The sequence below is a fragment of the Chiloscyllium punctatum genome, chromosome 19 (genome assembly GCF_047496795.1).
Source record: "Chiloscyllium punctatum isolate Juve2018m chromosome 19, sChiPun1.3, whole genome shotgun sequence".
Classification (NCBI taxonomy): Eukaryota; Metazoa; Chordata; class Chondrichthyes; order Orectolobiformes; family Hemiscylliidae; genus Chiloscyllium; species Chiloscyllium punctatum.
The window spans coordinates 94,059,089-94,073,969 of record NC_092757.1 but is presented as its reverse complement, the minus strand read 5'-3'; the positions used below and the strand labels follow the sequence as shown (position 1 = coordinate 94,073,969).

General features: G+C 40.6%; 1 protein-coding gene across 1 annotated transcript in view; it reads left to right on the top strand.

Annotated features, from left to right (window-relative positions):
* The window catches only part of crk (v-crk avian sarcoma virus CT10 oncogene homolog), a 42,326-nt gene extending 28,799 nt beyond the window's left edge, over window positions 1–13,527 (top strand). The window contains exon 2 of the mRNA XM_072590099.1: window positions 5,714–13,527. Within this exon, the coding sequence (XP_072446200.1) occupies window positions 5,714–5,851 (138 nt within the window). The 3' untranslated portion in view covers window positions 5,852–13,527. The remainder of the gene's footprint in view (window positions 1–5,713) is intronic.
* The last annotated feature ends 1,354 nt before the right edge of the window (window positions 13,528–14,881 follow it).

The window sequence follows — 14,881 nt, the reverse complement described above, 5'->3', positions numbered from 1 at the left end:
TACGGAGCATCAGTGCTGCAGTGAAACGTTGACTTTTTAATATAAATTTAGGATTGGGTGTTGCTTTGTCCTGAATGGTATCAAGCTTCTTGTGTTGGAACTGCACTCATCTAGGCAAGTGAAGAGTACAGTGGGTTCTCCTAGGATGTCGTAGTTGCGTTCCTGTGAAACCTTACTTAATGTAAATAATGGGACCTTTGGGAAAAGGTAGACCAAAAAAAAACACGATCGCTCAAAAATCACCCAAAAGGCTAACATAAAGTATAGCGCAGCCTGAATGAAGGTTTAAATTATTATATTTATCAATGAAACAAAAGTAAATTTAACACCGTATATTTAAAAACTAGAAGAGAGCTGCTCTGTACAGTACCCCTTCACAAAGCTGCTGTGTCGACACTGATACATGCACATGCGCAGGACAGCACAAAGACTGACACTGACATCGCGCACGTGCAGCATGGCATAGAGATTTTGGTGCATGTGTGGACTGGAAGCACGTGAACTGATTCCCCACCCCCACACTAGAATTGCACTATTGAGAACAAATAATTCCTCAAAAATAATGTTCCCAAATTCTTCAGTGACATTATAACCAAATCATGCTGCCAAAATGCACATTATCCCAGAATTAACTGTATTCCATCGCACTCCTGAGTTCACAAAATCTCAATTGTTTAACAGGAGGAGGCAATTCAGCCTCTTGCCCCTGCACTGTCTCTCCAATGACCTGTGCCGATCACTTTCTTGCTCCCCCATATTTTTGCACACTTTCTAACCAAGTAATTATATCAAAATACTCTTGAATGCCTAAGTTGAACCTACCCCCACTATTTCAGGCAATGCATTCCAGTCCCTGACTAGTTTGTGTGTGTTTTATCTTTCATCGCGCTTGCTTCTTATGCTGTCTTGTTCTTCCTTTTTTATGAGCAGGAAGATAGGGGGGTTGAGACTGGGGCTCGTCATCTCCCATTTGCTTTCTTTCTGTTTTAAGACTGGAAATTGGTGGATGAAGGAGGGGGCTCTGTCAGCAGCCAGACACAGTTCAGCCCTAGCATGAGATCTCCCGACGAGCGAGGAACAGGTCCGGGTTGACTCTCCCCTGCCTGGACTTGCAGACTAGGCCAAGGCTGTAGTTCCCTGAAGGTGGAGAAAGGTGGTCTTGGCCCAGAGTGGCAACCTTGTCCCCGTGTGAGTTTGTCTTTGTCCAGGTATTCCATTAGCCTAGCAGGTAGTCTCATCCAGGAGTGACAGTCATCTTTGGTGGAGGCTTCCAGTCTCATACTCAGTGGCCCAATGTGGCAGTCTTGTCCCAACTGCATCTTCAGGGTATTCTATCGTTCCTAACTTGGCTTTCCCCATGCCCAGGAGTAATGAACTGAACTGAGATTAACTTTGGTCTTGATTTTACTTTTGCTTTATTATGTATGAATTCTGTCATTGATGTAGGTGCCATGGTGGAGTGACTTATAAAGCATATCACTGTATTTTTCACGTAAAAGGACGTGACAAATTTCTATTGTATTCTGTCTAGTCCTGCTCATGATTTTGAAACCCTCCCCTCAGCCACTTCCTCTCATCACTGCAGTTTCTCATCCCTTGAACCATCCTTTTAAATGCTTCTGCACTCTCTCTCTGGCTTTATAACTTTCCTCAAGTATTGTACCCACAACTGTAAACGCTGCTTCAGCTCAGGGCTAACGAGCATCTTGTGCAAGTTCAACAATCTCCTCTGTGTGTTTTTATTCTCTGTCTTTATTAATAAAGCTGAGGACATGGTATGTTTTATGAACTGCTCTTTCTATCTGTACTGCCACCTTTTAATGATCTGTCATATTGGAGATTATATTGTCAAGCAGATATAGGGTCCAAGTGTTACTTGCCACCTATCAGCCATTCAATGAAAAATGCATGAGGGCATGTAAGGACCAACACTGGGGGCACCAATAAATGAGGGGTAAACCTGGTGAAGCTACATACAGGGCTAAATGATTCCACAGCCAAAGGATCTGATCATAATTTTGTTTTGCAGTCCTGCCACATCAAATTGTGAATGTTGGTCGAAAGCTCCAGCAATATCCCCATCTTCACAAATGGGGGAGCTAGCACATCAATGTAAAAGATAATACTGTTGCAAATGCTTCAGATCACAATGCTGGGTGGGTGAGTCAAATTAGCTACCTCCTGAGGTAGTTATCATGAAAGATGCCAGTCTTCCACCAATCCAAATGACTTCACATGTTATTGAGAAACAGCTGGAAGTACTGGATGCTGCAACAGCCAAGGGGCCTGACATTCTAGTAATACCTGTAGTCCTGAAGACTTGTGCTCAAGAGCTTGCAGCACTCCTAGCCAAGCTATTCCAGTACTGCTTCCATCTACCTGACATTATGGAAAATTGTACAGTGTACACCAAGCAGAGCAAATCCAACCTAGCCAATTACCACCCCATCAATCTACTCCGCATCATCACTAAAGTGATAAGGTGTCATCAACAGTGCTGTCGAGCAGCATTTACTTACTAATCTGCTTGCTCATGCTCAGTTTGGGTTCTGCCAGTGCCGCATCTTTAATAATAGCCTTAGTTCAAACATGGACAAAAGAGCTGAATTCCAGAAGTGAGGTGCGAGAGTGCCCTTGACGTCAAGGTTGCATTTTACTCTAGCTTTGTGTAATACTTGTAAAATGAGTCAATGGGAATTTAGCATGGGGAGCACCAGACTCCTCTGGTTAGTTAGACTGCTCACAAAGGCGGTTGTGGTTGTTGGTCTGTCATCTTGGTGTCACAATATCCCTTCAGGAATTAGTCAGGGTAGTGTCCTCAACCCAACCACCTTCAGCTGCTTCATCAATGACCTTCCCTCCATCATAAGGTCAGAAGTGGGGGTGTTCACCAATTGATTTGCATAACGTTCAGCACCATTTGCGACGACTCTGATACTGATGAAGTCCATGTTCAAATGCAACAAATCTAGACAATATCAAAGTTATTGCACAAAACAAAATACCAATATTGTCTAGTACTACCACTTACCAAAAACCCAAATATTGAAAAATGTCCCTTTTGTGTCTAACCTTTTAAGTTTGACTTGAGTGCTGCTTCCCAGTCTGTCCTGTGAACTGAAGACTTGCATGAATACTCCAAAAGCTGAACAATTAAGCTTTCTCAGACCTTCAATAACCTGCCAGTTTCTCATCAAACTCTGTTTTGGTCTGAAAGTTTCACAAGCTTACCTTTTACACAAAGGCAACAGAGTTTTCCCTGAACTGGCCTGTACTTGTTGACTATATTCACCTCTGATCCAAGTTTGGCCCCTTTCTTTTGGGCCTGTAAAGGTTTCAATCTTTGGGATTTCTAAACTAAAATTAATCCTTGATTCTTTCTAAACTAAAGGCAATCTAATTCATTGAATATTTACATCCTGGGGTTCATAACAATCTTCAAGCACCTCTGCAGTGTTAGCTGAAGTCTCATGATCTCTGACACTGATATGGGCACTGTCCTGGAAAGGATTCTGACCTTGGTTACTTTTGTCAAGCGCTTAAACAAGCCATTACCCATGTACCACTAGTTTAAACTCCTCACTTTTTAAAAATGATTTATATTTTTAAAAAATTATTAATAAATCTCACCACTTTTTGTCAAATCAATGGTGACCACTTCAGACTGAAGATTATCTATCTGCAGGTTTGATCTCCTGGATGGTGGTCACCTGAAGTGGAATTGGGACGTTGAAACAAATTAGTGTAAAGAGGGAGGGAGTTCTTGTGATTGCCATGGGATGAAAAGTGTAATCTTCGTCAGTATTTGTTTTGTTGTTTGCTACAGATGTACTTAACAGATTCCTTAATTTCCTCCTCCAACTTTGCCCCAACAAAATCCGTATTCCAACTTTCTCAACTTTGTTCAAATCAGCAGGGTGGTTTCTGTGATGGCTCTCTTGTTTGTAGAATGACTCATCCCTTTACATAGTTGTGGCTGATAGGAGGATTCAGCACTTCTCTGGGTGTGTAAGGGCATAGTAAAGCAGGTGATATATTAGTCTGAACCTGCCGAATTTCAAATGAGTGACTTTGTTTGAAAGAATGTTGCTAGATAGGATTGCTCTCTATATTAGATCTTTTGAGTTCTGCTTACTCAGATTGTTAGATATGAAGATTGCTGAATTCCGTTCATTGGTTCTAAGGGCTCTGACTAAAGTTGTGCAGCTTTCTCCTCCTGGCATTCATGTGCTTGTTCTTTAGGGAGTAACTAAATGGAACTCTCTTTTGATAAGGGGTGTAGACATCAAATGTAAAGCCCTTTTTTGTGGACTAACTTGGTTGAAGTTTTAGAAAACTTACTGCTGGCTGGGAATCAGACTTTGGATCATTTTTGATCTGTGTAGTTCAGGCCCATGTGTACCTGCTGACCTGTGGGAAAAGTTGTATTTTGCACCTCATACAATTTGCAAAACAACCTTCTTTACTTTGTCTCCCTGTGGATTCAGATTTATTTCAAATTTTTCCCTATATTTGGTGTGAATCATTCTTGTAAACTCTATATTTTTAAAAGCCTCAACCAATCTTTCCTGTGACTAACAGTATTTTCTAAAGGGGAGAAACTTTGGAAATCTGAAGCACAAGGGGACTTGGGAGTTCTCGTTCAAGATTCTCTAGGTTAATTTGCAAGTTAACTTGGCAGTTAGCAAGACAAATACAATGTTAGCATTCATTTTCAAGAGGGCTAGAATGCAACAGCAAAGATGTACTGCTGAAGCTGAGTGTGTCTCTGGTCAGACTGCATTTGCAGGATACTAAGAGGCCTGGATAGAGCTGACATGGAGAAAATATTTCCACTTTGAGAAGAAACCAGGACCTGGGGTGACAGCCTCTGGGTGACTAGATGACCCTTTAAAACTGAGATGAGGATTTTCTTCAGTCAGATGGTGCTGACTCTGTGGAACTCAGTGCTGAAGATGGCTGAGCTGGCCAAGTCGTTGAGTGGATTTAGGATCAGTTCTTGATTAGGAGATCAAGGATTAAGGGGAGATGGCGGGACAATGTGATTTAGAAGTATCAGCTGTGAACAAATAGCATGACAGACTCAATGGGTTGAATGGCCTAATTCTATTCCTGTGTCTTATAGTGCCTAAGTAAACTAAAGGCATCTGTCTGAAGTTCTGCAGTGATAGTTCAGGCTGTCCTTTTCCAAGAAACCTTTCTAAAACACTTGTGATTAGTGCTGGTTTTGGCATTGCTCCATAGTTGGTTGTATATGTGTTGCACGTTCCATTAATAATAATAATAAAGTTGGATGTCGACAGTTTTGATGGATTTTAGGATGTGGGACTCAAACTCTGCTCAGGATCAAGCAGGCACTCTAAAATACCCCTGGGAATTGTCAATGTTCTAATCACAGCTGAATAGTGAGGGGGTGGGGAAGCACCATGTCACCCCCAGCTGTTACTGCTGTTTAACAGGGTGTGAAAACATTTTTGATATGCCTGTCATGCATGCCTCTTTCAGTTCTTCCCTATGATGGACTTTACTGTGAAACCTCAAATTCACTGATTTTGTTGATGGGCATAGCATTTGTGTTAAAGATTCCTGGGAGAAGGTTAATATACACTCAGTCTTCTATGGAATTGTTGTATTGCACCATATTGATAATGACTTGTTTAAATTATATTAATATTGTCTGGTGTTGTGACCCTGTTTTTGTTTCTCTCTGTAGGTTGGTGACCTAGTGAAGGTGACCAAGATCAATGTGAATGGCCAATGGGAAGGAGAATGCAATGGTAAACATGGTCACTTCCCTTTCACCCACGTTCGACTCCTGGATCAACAGAACCCTGAGGAGGACCTAAGCTGAGTGCGCTTGTTTTTAAAAAAACAATGATTTGAATTACAAATGGGAACAAGTTTTCTCTAGTTCATTTTCTCCCCTGAAGACTTTGGCCCTTTGACGTTTACAGTAACCCAGTAAGATCACAGCTGGCTCTGAGTCTGCAGCCTGCGGATCCCAGTGAAGAACTGTGCTGGTAGATATTTTAATGTCACTTCTCATCTGACTTAATGATTTTGTTCATCAGTGCTTGCGTTTATGGCACACAATGTGATGTACAGCTTTCTCCATATCTAGCCTGCTCCAGAGCAGCCAGTTAGAGAGCTGGTCTAACTCTAGTTGACACTAATTGATGTCCACACAAGTATTGGTTGTATACTGTGGTCAGATGTGTGAGAGAATATGTTTAAAAACAACTCTCCTCAGTGGCCAAGTGAATAGCACCACCCTTTTTTTTTTTGCAGCACCAACCCATTCCGATCAGAGGCCTGGTTCCATCTTTGTTCTGCATTGAGTTAGCAGAAATTCTATTATAGTCCTGAACCAGAGGATTTGGTGTAAGAGATATGTAGCATATGTGGATTTGAACAAGGACAGGATTTACATCTGCTGTGATGCCATCTGTGGTTGAACAGCCTGCTCATCCTATACATGGCAAAAGCCCATTTTGGATGAGCATTGAAGGTTGGGGATTGTTGCATTAAAGCATTCCCTACACCTGCACCAATCAACAGCAGAAGAGGGGTTCAAGTTTAATCATTCTGTTTGTTACATGTCCTCACACATTATCTTTTACTGTTTGTTGTTGTAAATACTAAACACTACTGATTGGGAATATATCTTACTAATTTTGGATGATTTCAGGTACTTTAATAAGCCAATGAATATGTTCTACAGTTTCAACACATGATAAATGTTTTTATGGTAACACGTTGAGAGAGACACTACACTTGTATGGGCAATTGACCTGCCTAGTCTACAGATGGACCATCAGCTGTACGATGCATGGAAACAACTCTTGCCTTATTTGTTTTGGAGAACTCAAATCACAGATGTGGTGCTTTTACAGTTTCATCATGAGGCCAAGTCCAATCTCAATTAAAATACTACTTTCTCCAGTTGCAGCCTTCTCCCAGGCCTCACAATTTGACAAATAAAATTCTGAAGAGGCCAGGTCTTTATAAGAAATGTAATCATGTATTTTAAGTGCTGTCATGCCTGGGAGAATGGCAAAATGAAACACTAAGTACATTAACACTAAATGAGGAGAGGGTCATCAAATTTCAGCCATGGGTTTTCTCCAAATGATGTAGAAACTGTCCACCAAGGTGACAAAGAGCAGTGAATTTCAAGTTGGTGTTTGAGTTCCCTGGCGGATCTGTGCCTAATGTTAAATATTTCGGTACACTTGAACATCGACATTACGGGACAGTTATTGAACAATGAAAGTGCTCTGCAGATCTATAACTTAGACTGTTTAGGGACTAAATGCCTTGTCTTCCTATCTTTGGTGTGAATAAAATTACTTTACTCTTCAAACAAGTACAATTTCTACATGTGAAAAATCAACTTGATAGTACAGGAAGATATAAAGAAAAGCTAAATATTGAGAAACATTCTTCTGAACTGACTGGGTGTTTAATGTTTTACTGATGTTAAGTTAATTTACATCATAGTCAAATATCACTTTGCAGTTGTCCTCTAATTTGCAAAATATTTTTCCCTAAGTCCAGTTCTTGTCTGCCTTTTAATTCTTGTTCTGATTTCAGATTGTAATTTTTTTTTATTGTGACTTGGAACTGTAGCAACATCAGGACGTGGATGTTTCAGAAAGTACCATGGAGAAATAGCATGTGGGTGGGATCAGGGTTGGCTGCCTTCTGAGTTTGGTCCCCTGGGAAAGTCTTCAAGTGTTAATTGAGAGGGTGGGAGAGACCATTCCTTTCAATGGCATCTAGCTAGCAACCATTGTAAAATGTAACTGCAGTTATTGCCATTTGAATCCTATCCTGCTCATATCCTTGAAGCACTGGATCTCTGTGCTATCCCTCAGGAAGATGTTTTGAATATGTTTGCAGCTGTAGTTTATCTGTGTCTTTGTCATCTGTGTCAGGAGTTAAATTTAATTCAAACCATCTGCGCAGATTGCTAATGAGAGAAGTTGAACAGAAATTTAACATGTACTTATCTCATGTCTACTATTAATTGCCTCCTGTCCTTTCACTTGGGCTTAGTAGAATTGAGACATTTCAGTTTCCTCATTTCTAGAAGCCATACGGATGTGCGACAAAGCTTAAAACATCAGTCAGAAAAATTAGAGCTATGAAGAGGGTGGCACTGATTTTTACTCACAGTAATGAATCATCTTACCTAAAAAAGTGTTTGATTTGGATTTTAATTTTAAAACAGTTTTAGTATGAAAGACTGACAAATTTGGCTTGAGGGGGTGGCTGGATGACATCTTGGTATTCTTCAAGCTCTTTAACCTCTCTATACACTCTGGTATTCAGCTTTCCTTTATATTCCAATGTGTAAACATGACTTTTTCTGAAGTCCTTGAGGCAATGCTAAAATTGAAGTTAGTTGGTGTTTAAGAAGTGCAGTTACTTACCAATGTTCCTAAATTAAGTTGTCATGCTCTTTTTAAAAATCAATGGACAGTGGATTAATAGGAGTGGCCAGCACCTGTTGGAGAAAAGTTGGCCATCAGGGAACAACTGTAACCGATCAACAAAGATCACATTTGCTGGATAAAACCTTACAGCAATGGAAGTAGAGCCAAACACTAAGCATACTCTTTGGTTGCTTGCCTCATGTGTTAGTAACTCTTTGCTCAACCATGTTGATTAAAGTGGACTTTGCTTCCTGATGGTCACTCTGCTCATCCCAGCTGTAATAATGCACAGTCTGGAGCTCTAATGCATCAGTGCCAATCGGTATTTTAATCATCTATTAATTCATCATGGGCCTTTGGCACAGTCTCAGCCATGTCATGATTAAACCTTCACCCTAAATTAACACATTTGTTATGTAATGCTTGTGTGAATAGTATAGTATTTGATTGTTGATTAAGGACATTGAAGCTTCCTCTGTGATGGGAGAGGTGGTGTTGATCATTTGAGCCGGGTCTCTGAGCTTGCTCGATGGTTTCTCATTTTTCTGTGCCACTCCACTGTGTGCTACGATGTTGCTTCAGTTGCCATTCAGCAATTTTTGTGCCAGTTAAAGTTCCTCTGCCCAATCATTACTGCAATCTGCTAACCCATCCTTCTGTGCTACTTTTAAATCACTATGTACTGAACTGTGCATCCATACACTAATTCAGCACAGGCCAGGGATGGAACCTGCTCAACTCACTACATAAAGTTGCTGAACCTTTACAGCCTCAATTATTAACTTCGAAAAGAAAATAGACATTTTTAGTCCCTTCTGGTGTTTTTAACGTACTGTGGGGCAAAAAGGTAGCAAACGCACCTGGATTTCAGCTTTATAGAATATCTTGCTACTGTGAAGTCACTAACACTCTCTCCCTGCTTTTTCCGGTTTACCGTTTAAGCTCAGCACGTTTTCCTGCTACTTGTAATGGGTCATTTTGGGGCCGATGGGGAAGATTCCGAATGATCCTGAGATTAATGAAGGTGAGAAGTTGATGTGCTGAGCTGCTCTTCACACTAGTTGCCATTACCCTAATAGTGCCTTTTGAAATGTCTTGTGATTAATCAATCCAATTAACCCAATCCGTTGTAACATTGAAGTTGCTGGCTCTGTGTTAAAACCAGCCACTGGCCTAATAACCCTCTGGCCTGATTTTTTTTGGAAAAAAATCTATATTCAGGATTATGTGAACAATTTTTCATGCGTCACCTCCAAGTCTTTAAATTCAGGACTAAAGGTGAGCAGTAGTGTTTTGTACTTGGGGGCAGCTATCAAAGAATAGTACAGTAACTAGTCACTATACAAGGCATCCAGTTGTGTAGCAATAAAGATGCTCAACTTTTCATTTCTTCCAGTGGGGGCTTCTCTACCATGACATCTCTCACATCAGACTTTTTAATGGTCAAGATTACTTTTTCAGGATTTTCTGCTTACTTCTACTTGGCCTTCATGTTAAATAGACCTGAAACTCTGTCCTTGGGTCCAGTGGGCTGCTGCAGGATTCTCATGTCATCTTGTTGAAATCTTTCAACTGATGAATATAATATGCTACATGTCTGTGGCCAATTTGCACGATATGGCAAGTGAATTGGACCACTCTAGACTGCTACCTGCCTCCATTTTGTTGCTATTTGCATTGTGGGATAGGGAACTGTTATTTTATCTTTCTGGACTACATAGTACCTACCCATCCAATAACTTGTCTGTATCCTAATCTTTAAATTAGCTCTTATAGTATTTAAGAAAATCTTCATTTTTCTGTCAATCTAGCATTTAAAAGTTGTGAATTATGGGTTCTGAAAGTTTGGATTTGTCCTGTCTGGTAGCCTCATCACTGCAAACTGTACTGTTTGGGAAATGGCACAGCTGTTCATTGTTTAACTTTTTGCAGCCAGTAAAAGTGATTTTTTTGCAGCAATGGAACTTGATACTTAAATTCTGAAATAACCAGCTAATGGCTACAAAAGTTTGTTTTCTAGCAGTGAGATTTTTTTAAAATTTAAATCTCTGGTGCTAACAGTCAACAGTGCTATTGCAAGTGCAGTGTTAACTGCTTATGTGCATCAGACTATGTGCTAGTTAATGGTAGTAAGCACTTTTTAAACAAACAACTGTCAGTCCTGAATACTTAATATCGAACACCTTCCCAGTTGTAAAAACTTCTGATGGGTTTGCAGTGCAGATGGATATCTAAGAACAGCGCTTAATGTTATAATATACCTAAGCGAATCATTGCTCAGGCTAATCTACTTGGGCCTTTGTAACAGTATGATAATGTTGGAACACTTGTGCTGAAAGTTAGCAATATAACAGTGTAACTGAGTCCAGTGGACCAGGAATGACTGTAGGTTGTGTATGCAAGTCCTCCCATTTACTGTTGGAATGATAAAATTCACTGGATTTTGCCTTTTAACAAAAGACTGGATTTGCAAAGGTCAAATGATATGACATCTGTGGAGAAAAGAGGAGTTGATGCTTTGGGTTAGGTGGTAATCAGCTGATCAGAATGGGAGGATCTTGCCTTCCCCTCAGCTGCTATTAACCATGGGATGTTATTGTGGATCAATGCCCTTGTAACGCTATTTTCCTCCCCAGTATTTTTAGTAACAGTCTTGTGTCTTTAGGACAAATATAAAGTGTGATCACCAAATTATAAGAACTGAACCTTCACACAGGCTCACTTCTATAAGCTGATGCTCAGTTTTAATATAATTGGCTCCTTTATGTTGAAGTAATAGTCTGTTCGACTCCAACTATTCCATTCTGGCATTCATTCATTCTATTGGCTTCATATGGCCCAATGAGACCAGTTTCTTTACTGAAAAATGGCCTGTGGCTGCCAGCGGCAATATCTGCCCTATCCATGCTGCAGATTAAGAAAAAAAAACTGCATTTCTGCTCATTGTAAGGTGAATGCTGCAAATACTGGAAATCCAAAATTACTTTTTAAAAGAAAAAGATTCTGCAGAAGTTTTAACTCGGTATGTGCAGTAGAGAAATGAGTCAAAGTTTCAGATTTGAAACTTGTTCGGAACATTTGAGTAATGCAGATCTTTCTAAAGAGGCTGCTAGAATTGTTGAGCTTTTTCCACCATTTTCTGTAATTATTTGAAAGTTCCTGATTGCATAAGCAGTGGAAGTTTGAGCAAGTACATGGATGTTAAGTGAGATCTAGATGATCCAATGCAACATCGCCCCAACCCCAACCCCAAAACAAAAAGCAAGTACAAGTACCAAGGCTCCCAAGTGATGGACCACAGGATTGTGGTAACTAGGGACTGTAAATGAATTCACACCAAGGATCTGCATTTTTGAGTATGAGGGAGATAGAGCAAATTCTGCAGCAGCAAAGAGTAATGGAATTTCTCTGCATTGCAGCAACATGTGGTTTCAGGTCACTTGGCAAAGACATGCGATGGGGAGCATTTTAAAATTTTGTACAAACAAGGTCTTGCTTCTGGTAGATAATTGCTGAAGCTGTGTAGCTTATAGTTTGTAATAAGGTTTCAGGGCTAGTGACTGGAACAGAATTGAGTTCTTCACACTGATTTTTAAATCATTGACATATGAGAGTAAAGCAGAGACTTAGCTGCTGTGTGAATTGGAGAATCCTTGGATAGTCAGTACAACAGTCAGGTCATCCTATTGGAACACCACCCAGTGATGAACTGTCACCCCATGTTGTGAAATTATTTTATTTTTGGAGGGAGGATGGGAGAGAGGACTTGAACTGTACTATTTGGTCTCATATAGACCATATGTCAATTTTTATAAATGGTGTATGGATTGAAAAGTATTAATGTTTTTAGTTGCACTGCAATACAAGACTATCCTTGCATTTTGAAGTTCGACCAAGTGGCTGTGATCCATCAATTTGAGAACTTGAGGATGCAGACATCTTGGGCAAAGTAAACTAACTTTGCTGCTCCTGAATATGTTTGTTATCTTGGTGAGGCTGGATGCCTACAGAAATTGAAATAAGTTTGAGATTACAGACTTAACCCCAACCCTCAAATATTTAAATAGCTAGCCAGCACATTTGGAAAATGCATGGAAAGTTGCCCGTACGTGGTAGTACCCCAGCTTACTATCTGCAGTGCGATGAGTGAAAGCTGAACTGAATGTAGGTAGTGACAGCTTTTTCTGATGGGCTGTCGTAATGTGAAAAATGCAATGTGATGGGTCAAGAAACACTAAAACCAAGCCAGATATGCTGGTAATTTGACCATTTGTTTTCTTACTGTGGTTGCCTGACACTCTTAAACCATCCCTTTTTAAGGTACATTTGATCCCCTTTTCACGGAAGGATAACTGCAGTCCTTGCCTGGTCTGGCTGCATGTGACTCCAGACTCTCAGCAACGTGGCTGACTCGATTGCCCTCTGACGTAAGAAGCCACTCAGTTCAAGGGCAACTTGGGGGCTGCGCAACAAATGCTATCATTGCCTACAATACCACAGCCCAAACAATAATAAAGGAAGTCCAGACACCTTTTTTTAAAAGTTTGAACTCCGTTTTCTCTGCAGTTCTGTTCAGGGCTGACCCATGCATTGGGATGCTGACTGGTACTGGGCCGTCAATCCAAGTGTGACTCAGTGAGTGGTTACAGGATACAGGAAGAAAAGCAACACATTTCAACTTGAGATATTTCTGCTTAAAGGCAGAGATTTAAAGTGAGGGGCTCTAGATACTTTCTGGGGAAAAGATTTGGTTTCTGATTGATTTTTAGACCTTTTTTTTCCCCCCCAATATATTTTTTAAAAATGGGAAAGCTGAATCCATACCCACTGTTTTAACACTGCTCTCCCTCAGTAAGTGTCAATCAATGTTTTAAAATTCTTATTTTTGTATCTGTATTTGTACCCTTGTTAATCAGTTTGGGTTAATTCTGGGTTGTTACTGTGGAGATCTTAATGCATTGTGTTAATGAAAAGGTGTCATCTACAACACTATATCCTCCATGACAATTAAAATCCAGCTTTATTTTCTGTAGCATGTTCTGTATTGTATGTTTATTATACCTAGCGAATAAAATCACTTGAGAAATGAGTCTCTGTTGTTTGTTTGATGGAGAAATTATTCTTATTATAAAGCATTACACTTGATGGACTGTCTACTCATTTCCAGCCCTGTTGTTTCAAGCACATTTAGGATGAGCTCTGGAATGCAATGGCAGTCTATTTGACCACTCCCCTTCTTCCTTTGTAACTAACCTAGATCTTTGATCCATTGACCCAACCTTGATCCATCTGACTGCCAGCATCCCCCACCTGTTCTTTTATGGACGGAGTTCTAGATTGCCATGACCCTTCAGAAATCAGGAGTACTTTTTGATATTTTGCACAGTCTAGCTTTTAATTGTGAAATTATACCCCCTGATTGGGGTTTCTCTTCGTTATAGAGTCATAGAGATGCACAGCACGGAAACAGACCCTTCAGTCCAATTTGTCCATGCTGACCAGATATATCCCAACCCAATCTAGTCCCATGTACCAGCACCTGGCCCAAATCCCAGCAAACCCTTCCTATTCATACACCCATCCAGATGCCTTTTAAATGTTGTAATTGTACCAGCCTCCACTACATCCTCTGGCAGCTCATTCCATACACATACCACCCTCTGTGTGAAACAGTTGCTGCATGGGTCTCTTTTATATATTTCCTTCCTCACCCTAAACTTATACCCTCTGGTACTGGACTGCCCATCCCAGGGAAAATACCTGGTCTATTTATCCTATCCATGCCCCTCATGATTTTGTAAACCTAAGGTCACCCCCCCCTAGCTTCTTCTGCTCCAGGGAAAACAGCCCCAGCCTATTTAGCCTCTCCCTACAGCTCAAATCCTCCAACCCTGGCAGCATCCTTGTAAGTCTTTCCTGAATCCTTTCCAAGTTTCGCAACATCCTTCCGATCATCAGAAAAAAATAGTTTCTTCTGACCTGAAAAACATTTCTTTTTAAACCTCTTTGATCAAACAACCTTTTGACCTCCTGAATTTGGGGTACAACCAATGTTTGTGATCTGTTTCCACAACAAAGTGTGTGTGTATATATAAACACTTAGTTCCATTATGTCACATGGGTACCCCCAAGTTGTCTGAGGCGGTGGAATGAAATTTTTCAGGATATTTTACTAATGGAACCTTTTTTTTCCACTGTGCCCCTCCCAGTGGAATCTGCAGTACAATTGAAGGTAGGGATTGGCTGTTATGGAATTGTGGTATGTCGCTAGCTTCAAAAACCTGCCCACCAATGTGTATCCGTATCAAATGGGGCCTGGAAGTCCAGGCAACTGGCCTCGAATCCAAAGCCATATTATTAGTCTGTCTTGGGGTTTGTTTTGGCATGAAGCCATATGTAGGAGGAGGGGTTTGTTCTACATCACCCTCCCCCCCCCCCCCCCC